Genomic DNA, 11,194 nt, shown 5'->3' with positions numbered 1-11,194 from the left:
GGGCAGACCAGTAAACAGTCCACAGGCATGTTCCTTCAGGCCCCCAAACACAGGGTTGTCTTTATGCCAAACCTACTCATTGTAGCCCTACCTTGTCCGTGCCCTTTGCTAAAAGCATCTTCCTGTGCCATATGGAACAGTAGAGGTCTGTGCCTCATGCCTTGCTGCCTGCAAAGCAAAAACAAAAACAAAAACAAAAACTGCCTTTTTAATTTTTGAACCTTAAGAAATAAGCCAGATACTAACTCAACTAGCTGATGAGCTGAGCCTGCTGCTGTCTTGCAGAGGAAGGCTTCGATGTGCACTCACACTGACAAATTTCCGAGTGGTAAAGCGAGGGCGGTGGCCACACAGAAGTGGGTCTTCGTCATGAACAGACCCCAAGGGGGCAGTGCTCTTCTTAGATAACTTGAAGCCGTGTGCATGATGCTGGTGCTTGACCATGAACTGAAGTCTCATCCTTAACATGTGTGTTGTACTTCACAATCCTGGACTGTTGCTCAAAGTAAACAATGTGCAAATTTGGAACATCGTGTCCTGTGTCATCTTTTTGAGATCGTTTCACTGTTCTACCTGTTCAGTTGCTTTTTTCTTTACTATAAATCCTGTTGCCCAAGAACCGATGAGTCACTAAAGTTAAAAGACTATTGGAAGGCCCAGAGAAGTAAGTGGGCTTCTCTCAAAAGAGAACAGGTTTACAGTCATAGCAGGAGTTCAAAATGCCAAAAAGATAGTTAACTGATACCTGTGCTAATACAGGGATACGGATAAATGATAAAATATTTATTAGGTAATATATTTTAGACTCTTCTACCCACTCTCTGTGCTGGGCAGTAACATGTAAGTTTTTAAGTCCTCTCCTCCATCAAGGTGCTTCTCAATGGTGGGTGGCTACAGAAGAGCACTCCAAAGGAAGGGGAGGAGGATCTGAGCAGACAGAAGAGAGGAAAGCTCTTTGCGTTCAGGCAGAAGGTTCCAGATCAACATGCTATATTTATATTAAATGTCCAAATTGGGCATTAAGACTTGGCTTTTAGGTCTAGCTGCACTACTACTCAACTGTGTTCTTTAGGCTTGTCATCTTGGATCCAGTTTCCTATCTTAAAAAGTAAGACCATTGAGACGACGAGCATAACCACTGGCTTCATTTGAACTATTGGGACATTTCTTTGGGAAGAATAGATTCAGGGGGTGTAAAGCTTTTCTCCCTTAAGGTGCAAAGAAAGCATTTGCAAAATGGAGAATCAACAGCTTTAATAGAGGATCCGTCTGATTTGATGAAAACAGGTTAGCTCTGCAAATACTAGCCTGAGTTATGGTTTCTATTGGAACCTCTTTGGAGGCAGGGAACCTGTCTGTACCCTTCTCTAATGGTGGGGATCCTGGAAAAGAGATGTCCCTGATTTGTGTCACACTTGTACCTTGGCTTTAAGTTTTTATTTTTTGAAGATAAGTGCCTAATCAAAATTCAAGTGTTGTGAGGGAGGGACAGCTCTGCCAATCATTCAGATACTATCAGAACAGATTTTATGAAATTCTATGTAACATGTTTGCTAAGGGTGTTAAATTTTCTACTTAGAAAGCTTAGGGTTTACGAAGTGGAGTTGAATGATTTTATGATGATGGCAGAACAATCAGTATTTCGTTGACACTTTGGCCTGGGTATAAACCCAGTTTGTGTGACTTGAATGGGAAGGAGGGGGAACATTGGAGGACTCACTATTGCCTAGGGCGATTGTACCTCTTCTTGAGAGTTTTTTAATCAGATCACTTTAGAAGGAGAGGCTAGTCTCCCCTTTGTAATGTGTTTCAACATTGGTTTGGACGTATTGGGTGCTCAGATGGGGAACTAGAGGAAGATGGGTCACTTAATCAAATCTGAGTTTATGGTTTGTAGGAAAACGTATTTGGACGTAGTCAGGAAGTTGAGAAAAATCTACAAAGGAGCGTCAACAAAACTTAGCCATGTTAGGCATTTTCTAGAGGGGGCTGTAACTGCCAATGCTAGAACACCGGTGTCCCTTCCACAGAAAGGACCTTCCCCGATTACCTGAGCTTGTTGGAAATCGTGTCCTCCGGGTGGGACTGGATGCATAAAGCGGATGCTCCCAACTCTGGTTTAGGAGTTCATCTCTTAGGAGCTCTACTCACACGAGTCAGGGGTCTTCAGCAGTCATTCACTTCAAAGTTACTGGGAGCCCCCATGATTCGGGCCTCAGGGAGTTCTGGCCCGGGATCCGGCGTGATCCTCTGCCCTGTCCCACAAGCAGGGAGGGCAGAGTTGTGCCGGTGGCCCCGGGACTCGCGGTCGCGACTCTAAGGGCGGAGCCAGCCCCACAGGATTCACCCATCGCAGAATTTGAGATCCGCCCTCGAGCGGCCCACGACCCGCCCGGGTCCGCTTGGGGTGAGCGGGTACGTTCCCCCGCGGAGTTGGGGGAGGTACACGTGCAGGCGGGCGCGCTCTCGGGCCGCCCCGCGCCGCCTCCAGGGGAAAGTCGCGCCCTCCCGCGAGGCCGGCTCACCGGCGCCCATGCAAATGAGCCCGGTGCGCCCGCCCACCGCGCGCCTCCGGAAGCTGCGGCCCGCGCCTGCCCGCCCCCCCTCCCCCCCCAATCCCAGCCCGGCCTCTGCGGCGATGGCGGCGCGGCGCGCACGGCCGGTGCGGGTGCTGGTGGACATGGATGGCGTGCTGGCCGACTTCGAGGCCGGCCTCCTGCGGGGCTTCCGCCGCCGGTTCCCCGGGGAGCCGCACGTGGCGCTGGAAAAGCGCCGCGGCTTCCTCGCCCGCGAGCAGTACCGAGCCCTGCGGCCAGACCTGGCGGTAAGCAGGGAAAGGGCGGGAATGCAACGCCGGGTGTCCGCGGGCAGTGTCCCCGGGAGCGAGGAGTCCCGACCCCGCAGGATACCCGGGAGCAAGGGCCCGGACCCCATAGGATGCAAGGGAGCCCGAGCCCCGACCCCACACGGCACCTAAGAATGGGAGCCCTCCCCGTGGACAAGACTGTCTTCCCCCTTTGTTTAACAAAACCCTCCGTTTAGAATCCATTGTTCGCCCTGGACGAGAAAGTCTGTCAGAGCGCTTCCCCCTAAGCAAAATTGTCTCCCCGAGCCTTTGATTTGGAGACCAAAACCCCCCAGGAATCTTTTGAGAGTCCTCACTGGGGCTAGATCTGCTGGAGGCAGAAGCTGGGACAAGAACATGGTATCTTTCAGGACAAAGTGGCCAGTGTGTATGAAGCCCCAGGCTTTTTCCTAGACTTGGAGCCTATCCCTGGAGCCTTGGAAGCCCTGCAGGAGATGAACAACATGCAGGAGTGAGAAAGGGCAAAGAGGGGAGGGGCGGTGGAGAAGAAGGGAGGGCACCACCCTAAGTCTAACCTGCGCCCCTTGCGTGCAGCACCGAAGTCTTCATCTGCACCAGCCCTCTGACGAAGTATGAACACTGTGTGGCCGAGAAGGTGCGGCTGCCCCAGCGCTTGATAGCAAACTGCTTCCTAAATCCTGAGGATTAAAGTAAACTAGCAGAGGGGCACCCGGGGGCTCGGTCGCTTAGGGCTCAGGCTCTGTGCTGAAGGTGCCTAGCTAACTTGGGATTCTCTCTCTCCTTCTCTCTCTGCTCCTCTCCTGCTCTCTCGCTCGTGCTCTCTCTCAAAATAATTAAAAAGCCCCTTTTTTAAATAAACCGGCAGAAACACAGGAAGTGTGGGGGGAGGGGAGCAGCATCTCTCAAGGGCTGGAGACCCCACTCCCACCTACTTACTCACTGGCCCTGCTGACCGACCTGTGCCCCCTCCACAGTACCGCTGGGTGGAGAATCACCTGGGGCCACAGTTTGTGGAGCGCATTATCCTGACGAGGGACAAGACGGTGGTCTTGGGGGACCTGCTCATTGACGACAAGGACACCATTCGAGGTTAGACCCGTTTTCCTGGCAACCTTCCAGGCATTTGGCCTGCTGGATTAGGGAGGGAGTAAAAATAACCAGATTATAGACTGCATCTCCCTGCCTTTCTCTTGCATCCTGTCCCAGGCCAAGAGGAGACCCCAAGCTGGGAGCACATTTTGTTCACCTGCTGCCACAACCAGCACCTCGCCCTGCCCCCCACAAGGAGACGGCTGCTCTCCTGGAGTGACAACTGGAGGGAGATCATAGACAGCAAGCGGGGGGACCGGGACAGTGGGTAGTAGCTGAAGGAAGGGAAGGCAGGCCATCAGGGAACACCAGCAGAGCTGGATGACGGGGCAGTGCCATGGCGGTGGCCACCAGCACCGTGGAGCAGGGAGACACAGTAACGTCGGTTCTCACAAGGCAGCCACCTGGAACCCCACAAGACGGCTGGCAAGGAATCATGGTGGGAAAACTACTCAGGAACCTTTTTAATAAAACACTTTGGCTCACCACTCTTTAAAGGCCCTTTATTTGGGAAAGTAGAGGTACAGGGGCCCTAGGGAGGGCAGCTGGAATGCAGGCTGAGGAGGAGGCTTTCTCGTCCCTCCTCCTGTCCTCAGTCCCACCTCCACACCCATCTGGACACCATGTCTCTTGCATCTGCCATCTTTCATCGTGGCCATGGAGGTCAACCTTAAGGGACTGCAGAAGGGAGGCCAGGAAGCTCCCCATTGCTCCTGAACCCCAACTTCCCATGGTCGTCCCACACCGCTTCCCCTGTGCTGGTCAACGTACACTGTGGACTCTAAACCACAGATTTTTGTCAGGAGGTCCTCTGTGTTCCCTGAGCACCACTCTTGCATTTGCGAAAGCCCTCCTGAGTCTGAGACTTCCAGGGCCGGGGACCTGCCCTCACTAACCCAACCCTGATGGCAGAGGAGGAAGGCCAAGGTGTTCAGGCCAGGGCCATGGGGTGGCGAGGGGAGAATATGAAGCTTCAAGGGTCTGTGCCTCATTCTGATGTGTCCTCACCCTCATACTCGTGGTCTTAACACCTGATGGCCACCTTCACAGTCAGCGGACTGCATCACTCAAGAGTAGAGACCACACCTTCGTCTTTGAAGCCCATGGTGCCCGGCAGATAGGCCTGTGTGGATAAACAGGTGATCCCGGGCCACAGAGTTCTCCAGGCTGGTGTCCACCATACCCAGTGCCCAGCCTGGAGATCTTGTGGTGTAGGTACCCAGCTTCCATAGCCCTGGAGTGGGCATGACCAACTTCCCAGAGCTGGCTTCTCACTTGTATTCCTCAAGATTACTTCAGATACTTCTGTGAAAGGAGAATTCCTATTCCCTCAAGCATGAACAATTCTAATCCCAGGCCCAGCTGCTCCTCATGAAAACCCCCTTCTGCAAGGCCTCTGGATCTAGGGTCCCAGCTGCTTCTCTCTCACATTAGGCTGAGAGCCTGGCTCAAGCGGGGGGTTGAGGGGGGTGGTAGGAGGCAGGCTCTTGACTTCTAGCTGGTTAAGGGTGCCAACCTATGGAAATGGCCTTTGCTCTCCTCCATGGGCCTCCAGGTCTGGCTTCCTCACTCATCTAATGCCTCTCATCACAGTGTAAATATGTGTCACACTGAGAAAACTCACCTTTAAAATACCTTAAAGGGCACCTTTTGGGGAGAACACACTCAGTGGGAGCCAGGCTGCTCCCGCTCCCCGAGTCCCCACTGGGATTGTGGTCTCGTCTCTAGCGGTCAGGGTGTCAATGGCCATGAGATCTCCCTGGATCAGGGCTGCTGCAGGGCCTCAGTCCTTGGCAGTGGGATACCCAGGGCAGAGTGAGCCCGCCAGCTACGGGCTTCCGCCACCTGGCTTGGGGAACAGAAGTCTTCGAGGAAGATCTGGGCCAGGTTCCGGAGCCTGGTGTTGGCCGAGAGAGAGAAGCGCAGCATGCACTGTACCACGGGCATGGCAGTCAGCTCAGGGTGGGAGGCAGAGCCTGGGGAGCTCAGGTACATGATTGTGGTGACAGCGGACAGCACGGTCTCCTCGTTGGGACTGGACAGGCAGTTGATGATGAGGGGGATGCCCCCTGTCTGCAGGATGTGCTCCTTGTTGGCCCTGTCTGGACACAGGTTGCAGAGGCCTCCTGGGGAAGGGCAAAGGGAGACTGGATGCTCAGGCCTGGGCATCCTCCCACCGCCCCTCCCAGCTTCTCTCAGCCCACTTTGTCCTGAAAAAGGGCCCAGGCCTATGAGAAGGTGGCCCAGGGACAAGAGATCCAAAGTCCATTCTGGTACCCAGCCCTTCCTTTCAAGATTCCCGCCTGCCCATCACAGCCTAGCCTTCAGGAAGTGGGTACCAATCCCTTCCCCGCTTGGTTCAGCCAGTTCAATGGTTGATATGCTTTCCTTTTTTTTTTTTTAAAGCAAAAACACAGGGGCGCCTGGGCGGCTCAGTCGGTTAAGCGTCCAACTTTGGCTCAGGGCATGATCTTGTGGCTTGTGAGTTTGAGTCCTGCGTCGGACACTGTGCTGACGGCTCAGAGCCTGGAGCCTGCTTTGGATTCTGTGTCTCCCTCTCTCTCTGCCACTCCCCAACTCATGCTCTGTGTCTCTTAAAAATAAACATTAAAAAAAAATTAAAGCAAAAAAATAAAATAAAATCTAATACATCACTTTACAGAATTAAAAAACATAGGTAAGGTGATGGTCTCACAGGTGTATACGTGTCAAAACATATCAAATCATATCCTTTAAGGATGTACAGCTTATACTATCTCAATAAAGCAGTTATAAATACTAGAAGCCAAATTACAAGCCACCGTAATCCTACCATCCATTTAACATTCGCTTTTCATTCCTCAGTTTCAAAATATGTGAGTAAATATAAACATTCAATAAAAATGTGATACAGGCGCCTGGGTGGCTCAGTTGGTTAAGCGTCCAACTCTTAGTTTCAGCTCAGGTCATGATCTCATGGTTTGTGGGATCAAGCCTTGAGTCAGCGTGGAGCCTACTTGGGATTCTCTCTCTCTGTCTCTACCCTGCTCATGTGTGTATGCTCTCTCACAAAATAAGTAAGCTTATTTTATTTTTATTTATTTTTTTTATAATTTTTTTTCAACGTTTTTTTATTTATTTTTGGGACAGAGAGAGACAGAGCATGAACGGGGGAGGGGCAGAGAGAGAGGGAGACACAGAATCGGAAACAGGCTCCTGGCTCTGAGCCATCAGCCCAGAGCCTGACGCGGGGCTCGAACCCACGGACCGCGAGATCGTGACCTGGCTGAAGTCGGACGCTTAACCGACTGCGCCACCCAGGCGCCCCAAAATAAGCTTATTTTAAAAACAAACAAACAAACAAAACAAACAAACAAACAGGGTGCCTGAGTAGCTCAGTGGGTTGTGTCCAAATCTTGACTGCAGCTCAGGTCATGATCTTATGGTTCATGAGATGGAGCCTTGCACTGGGCTTTGCACTGACAGCACAGAGTATGCATGGGATTCTCTCTCCCTCTCCTCCTCCCCTGCACTCTCTCTCTCAAAATAAACAAACTTTAAAACACAAAACAACGTAGGGGTGCCTGGGTGGCTTAGTCGGTTAAGCGTCTGACTTCAGCTCAGGTCATGATTTCACAATCCATGAATTCAAGCCCCACGTCGGGCTCTGTGCTGTCAGCTCAGAGCCTGGAGCCTGCTTTGGATTCTGGGTCTCCCTCTCTCTCTCTGCCCCTCCCTCATTCATGCTCTCTCAAGTGAATAAATGTTGAAAAAAAACAAAAAAAACAAAAAAAACAAAAAGCCCCACAACATATTTGTAAACATCTTTCCAGGCCCACAGATCTACAACCATGGCACCATCTAATGGCCATGCAGTGACTACCTTATGGATGCAGTGCAATTTATTTATTAAAAAAAAATTTTTTGGGGGGGTGCCTGGGTGGCTCAGTCAGTTAAGCGTCCGACTTCAACTCAGGTCACGATCTTGCGGTCCGTGAGTTCGAGCCCCGCGTCAGGCTCTGGGCTGATGGCTCAGAGCCTGGAGCCTGCTTCCGATTCTGTGTCTCCCTCTCTCTCTCTGCCCCTCCCCCGTTCATGCTCTGTCTCTCTCTGTCTCAAAAATAGATAAACGTTAAAAAAAAAAAAAAAAAAAATTTGGGGGGGGGCGCCTGGGTGGCTCAGTCGGTTAAGCATCTGACTTGGGCTCAGGTCATGATCTCGTGGTCCGTGGGTTCGAGCCCCGCGTCGGGCTCTGTGCTGACAGCTCAGAGCCTGGAGCCTGTTTCAGAGTCTGTGTCTCCCTCTTTCTCTGACCCTCCCCTGTTCATGTTCTCTCTCTGTCTCAAAAATAAATAAAATGTTTAAAAAAAAAAAAAATTAAAAAAAAATTTTTTTTTAACATTTTATTTATTTTTGACAGAGAAACAGAGCATGAACAGGGGAAGGGCAGACAGAGAGGGAGACACAGATTCCAAAGTAGGCTCCAGGCTCTGAGCTGTCAGCACAGAGCCTGACATGGGGCTCTGGGCTTGAATCCACAAACCAGGAGATCTTGACCTGAAGTCAGATGCTTAACCAATGGAGTCACCCAGGTACCCCTAGGGAAATGTCTTTAAAGGTTTTATCCAGTTACCCTCTAGGGACTTCTCACTGTATTTGGAATAAAATCTGAACTCCCCTTTGAGGTCTTCACAGCCCCGCACCATCTAGTCTGTCCTCTCTGTCCCTGTCCCTCGCAACAGCCACGACCTCAGCCCATCCTTAGGGCCTCTGGGCCCCAGATTTTCACATGCTGCCTCCCTCATGCTGGGAATCAACCCTTCACTGCTCCCTCACCAGTAAGGTTTCCCTGGAATACCCACTAGCCACTCCCCACCATGACCATGGCACTCGCCTCATCACTGCACGTCTTCTTTATACGCTTAGTACTCCCAGAAACCATCTTAGCAGGTTGGTTTTCTTGCTAACTGCCAAGCCCCACCAGAAGGTATGTGCCTTGAGGTCAAGTCCTTGGTGCTGGGCGCAAGAGGAGCTCCACAAATATTTGTTGCAGGGGTTGTAAAGCAGTGAGCCGGGGGAGGAGGGGTAAGGTGGGGGCAGGGGAGTAAGGGTGGAATGGCCGCGGGCTGGGGGATGGGACGGCTTCCTGAGGTGTTGCCCCCGCCAGACTTCTGCAGTGCTGGCATTCGAGCTGTGGCTCAAAGTACCCCCCCCGAGGGAAGGAAGCAGCTTAGTGGCGCTCTCAGAGTCACAAGGTGAGGGAGACAAGGCACTCTGATGAGGAGCTCCCTCCCTATGGGACACTCATAGGCCTGAGCATATCCTGGGGTCATCCTGTTGACTGCCTTCCGTACTTGCTGTCTGTCCCTGTCACTGGACACCATAAGGCAAGGCCCTGCTTTCTGGTTTACTTCCGCAACCCAGGGACCTGCAATGGGGTACTCTCACCGGACACATGCTGGGAACATGACTGAACCCCATGAAGTGTTGCTATCACCCCTATTTCAGTGGAAGCTGAGCTGTTGAGTAACTTGCCCCGAGTCCCAAGGATGGAAACCCTATGCCACTCTCATGGCACAAGTAGAAATGCTCTGGCAGGCCTCTGGCTTCCCGGACTCACCTACACCACGTCTTCTGAACTACAAGCGGTGAACCAGCCTCCTACCCACACCATAGTCTAATGGACCGGGGGCAGAGGGTAGGATTTATCTCCACTGTAAAGTATGATAAGATGAATCCTGAGTCACTCTCAGCTAGTGAGTCACCATCACACACAGATGTGCCTGGGCGGGACACTGCCACCCAGGCTGGGGGATAATCAGATGGTACGTGCTGGACGGTGAAGGCAGGAGGAGGCCTCAGGACAGCTGGCCCAATCTGCTCCCTATCTGGAGACCTAGGAAGTCTCCAAGGGTGGATCCTGCACCTGCCAGAGCTCACCACTGCCTGGGGCCCAACCACAGGCACTTCTCCAAGCCCCTCTGCCTTGCTGGCAGCGATCCTCGGAGGGGAGAACACGAAGGTCTGGAAAGAGAGGGGCTTCGGGGGAGCAAGAAGTCTCAACACGAGCACCCAAAATGGAGCCAGAGGACCCAGGAGAAGCCCAGGCCGTGGGTGCTTTGAGCTTTCCCTCCTGAGTCTACCTCTGTGACCCTGCCCTAAAGAACTAAGGAGGGCTGTAGGAAGAGGGTAACACAAAAAACCGGAAGCTTCCTAAACAACGCCCAACAATAGCAGGCTGGTTAGAAAAAGTTCAGTACGTCCATCTGATGGAAAATTATACAGTTCTTAAAAATCATGTTTTCAAAGAATATTTAATACGGGAAAATGCTTACAACATAAGGTTGAGGAGGAAAGAAAGTCATCAAACTGTATATATGATAAAAATGCAATAAAAAAAGCAAGCCCAATAAGATGTCACCTCTTCTGAGAGCCTTCTGTGACAGCCCTAACCAGCCCCCTCCCCACCTTCATTTCCTTCCTTCACACCTAGTTACTGGTCATTATGTTTACTGAAGGTTGCCCCACTAGACAACAAATCCCACAAGGGTGGGAACTTTGTCTTGTCCCATGCTGTCGCCTCAGGCTGGCATATAACACATGCTCAGTAAACAGATACATTAAAAAAAGACAAGCTGGAAACACAGCAAAATGCTAACAATACTTATTTCTGTGCAGCAAAATTAGGAGTCATTTTTATTTTATTTTCCAAGTTTTCCTCCATGAAAAAAAATTTTTTTTGTAACCAGGAAAAGGATTTAAAAAAAACTAAAAAAAAAGCTGAATTTCACCTAGAAAGTAAAAGCCAGGGCACGTGGGTGGTTCAGTCAGTTAACCATCTGACTCTTGATTTCGGCTCAAGTCATGAGCTCGTGTTTTGGGAGTTTGAGCCCCGCGTTGAACTTGGGATCCTCTCTCTGCCCCTCCCCCACATGTGCTCTATCTCTCTCTGTAAAGAGAGCTTTCCTATTCTTCCTTTCTAATCTTATATTCTAATAAACTTTTGCTTGCTGCTCAAAAAAAAAAAAAAAAAAAAAACCTCATCAAATGACACCATTTAAAAAAATTAATAGACTTAATATATAAAGTCTATTAATATATATTAAGTATTGAATTATATAATAATAGACTTAACATATAAAGAATATATATTACTGGGGTGCCTGGGTGGCTCAGCTGGTTGAGTGTCTTGATTTCGGCTGACTGACTCTTGATTTCAGCTCAGGTTATGATCTCACAGTTCGTGGGACTGAGCCACACATCAGGCTATGTGCTGACAGTGCGGAGCCTGCTTTGGAT

The 11,194-nt window shown here is 50.8% G+C and overlaps 2 protein-coding genes and 1 non-coding gene across 6 annotated transcripts in view; 2 read left to right on the top strand and 1 right to left on the bottom strand.

Moving 5' to 3' along the window:
- Positions 1-11,194, bottom strand: part of ARMC7 (armadillo repeat containing 7) — a 38,505-nt gene that overhangs the window by 14,978 nt on the left and 12,333 nt on the right. Inside the window, exon 3 of one of the 4 annotated variants that reach the window (XM_007091238.2) lies at positions 4,406-6,042. The exons of 1 other annotated variant lie outside the window; for it this stretch is intronic. In XM_007091238.2, the coding sequence (XP_007091300.1) occupies positions 5,681-6,042 (362 nt within the window). In that variant the 3' untranslated portion in view covers positions 4,406-5,680. Of the gene's footprint in view, positions 1-4,405; positions 6,043-11,194 lie in introns of those variants that run through there. 2 more of the 4 variants (XM_015541638.2, XR_001511247.2) reach the window with 2 other exon arrangements.
- NT5C (5', 3'-nucleotidase, cytosolic) lies at positions 2,624-4,404 on the top strand. Its single transcript, XM_007091307.3, has 5 exons — positions 2,624-2,824; positions 3,217-3,317; positions 3,401-3,461; positions 3,802-3,916; positions 4,034-4,404. The coding sequence occupies exons 1-5, from the start codon at positions 2,639-2,641 to the stop codon at positions 4,186-4,188; spliced, it is 618 nt and encodes a 205-aa protein (XP_007091369.2). The 5' UTR covers positions 2,624-2,638; the 3' UTR covers positions 4,189-4,404.
- TRNAP-UGG lies at positions 8,063-8,147 on the top strand. The gene has a single exon. It is a non-coding gene; the product is annotated as a tRNA-Pro (tRNA).

The sequence above is a fragment of the Panthera tigris genome, chromosome E1 (genome assembly GCF_018350195.1).
Source record: "Panthera tigris isolate Pti1 chromosome E1, P.tigris_Pti1_mat1.1, whole genome shotgun sequence".
In the NCBI taxonomy this organism is placed as follows: Eukaryota; Metazoa; Chordata; class Mammalia; order Carnivora; family Felidae; genus Panthera; species Panthera tigris.
This window is presented reverse-complemented; position numbering and strand designations above follow the sequence as displayed.

Excerpts from the sequence above, each read along its gene's own strand:
- NT5C (XM_007091307.3), top strand. The coding sequence starts at position 2,639 with ATGGCGGCGCGGCGCGCACGGCCGGTGCGGGTGCTGGTGGACATGGAT. Across the intron at positions 3,318-3,400 it reads GAGATGAACAACATGCAGGA|CACCGAAGTCTTCATCTGCA; the intron begins GTGAGAAAGGGC and ends CCTTGCGTGCAG. Across the intron at positions 3,917-4,033 it reads CGACAAGGACACCATTCGAG|GCCAAGAGGAGACCCCAAGC; the intron begins GTTAGACCCGTT and ends ATCCTGTCCCAG.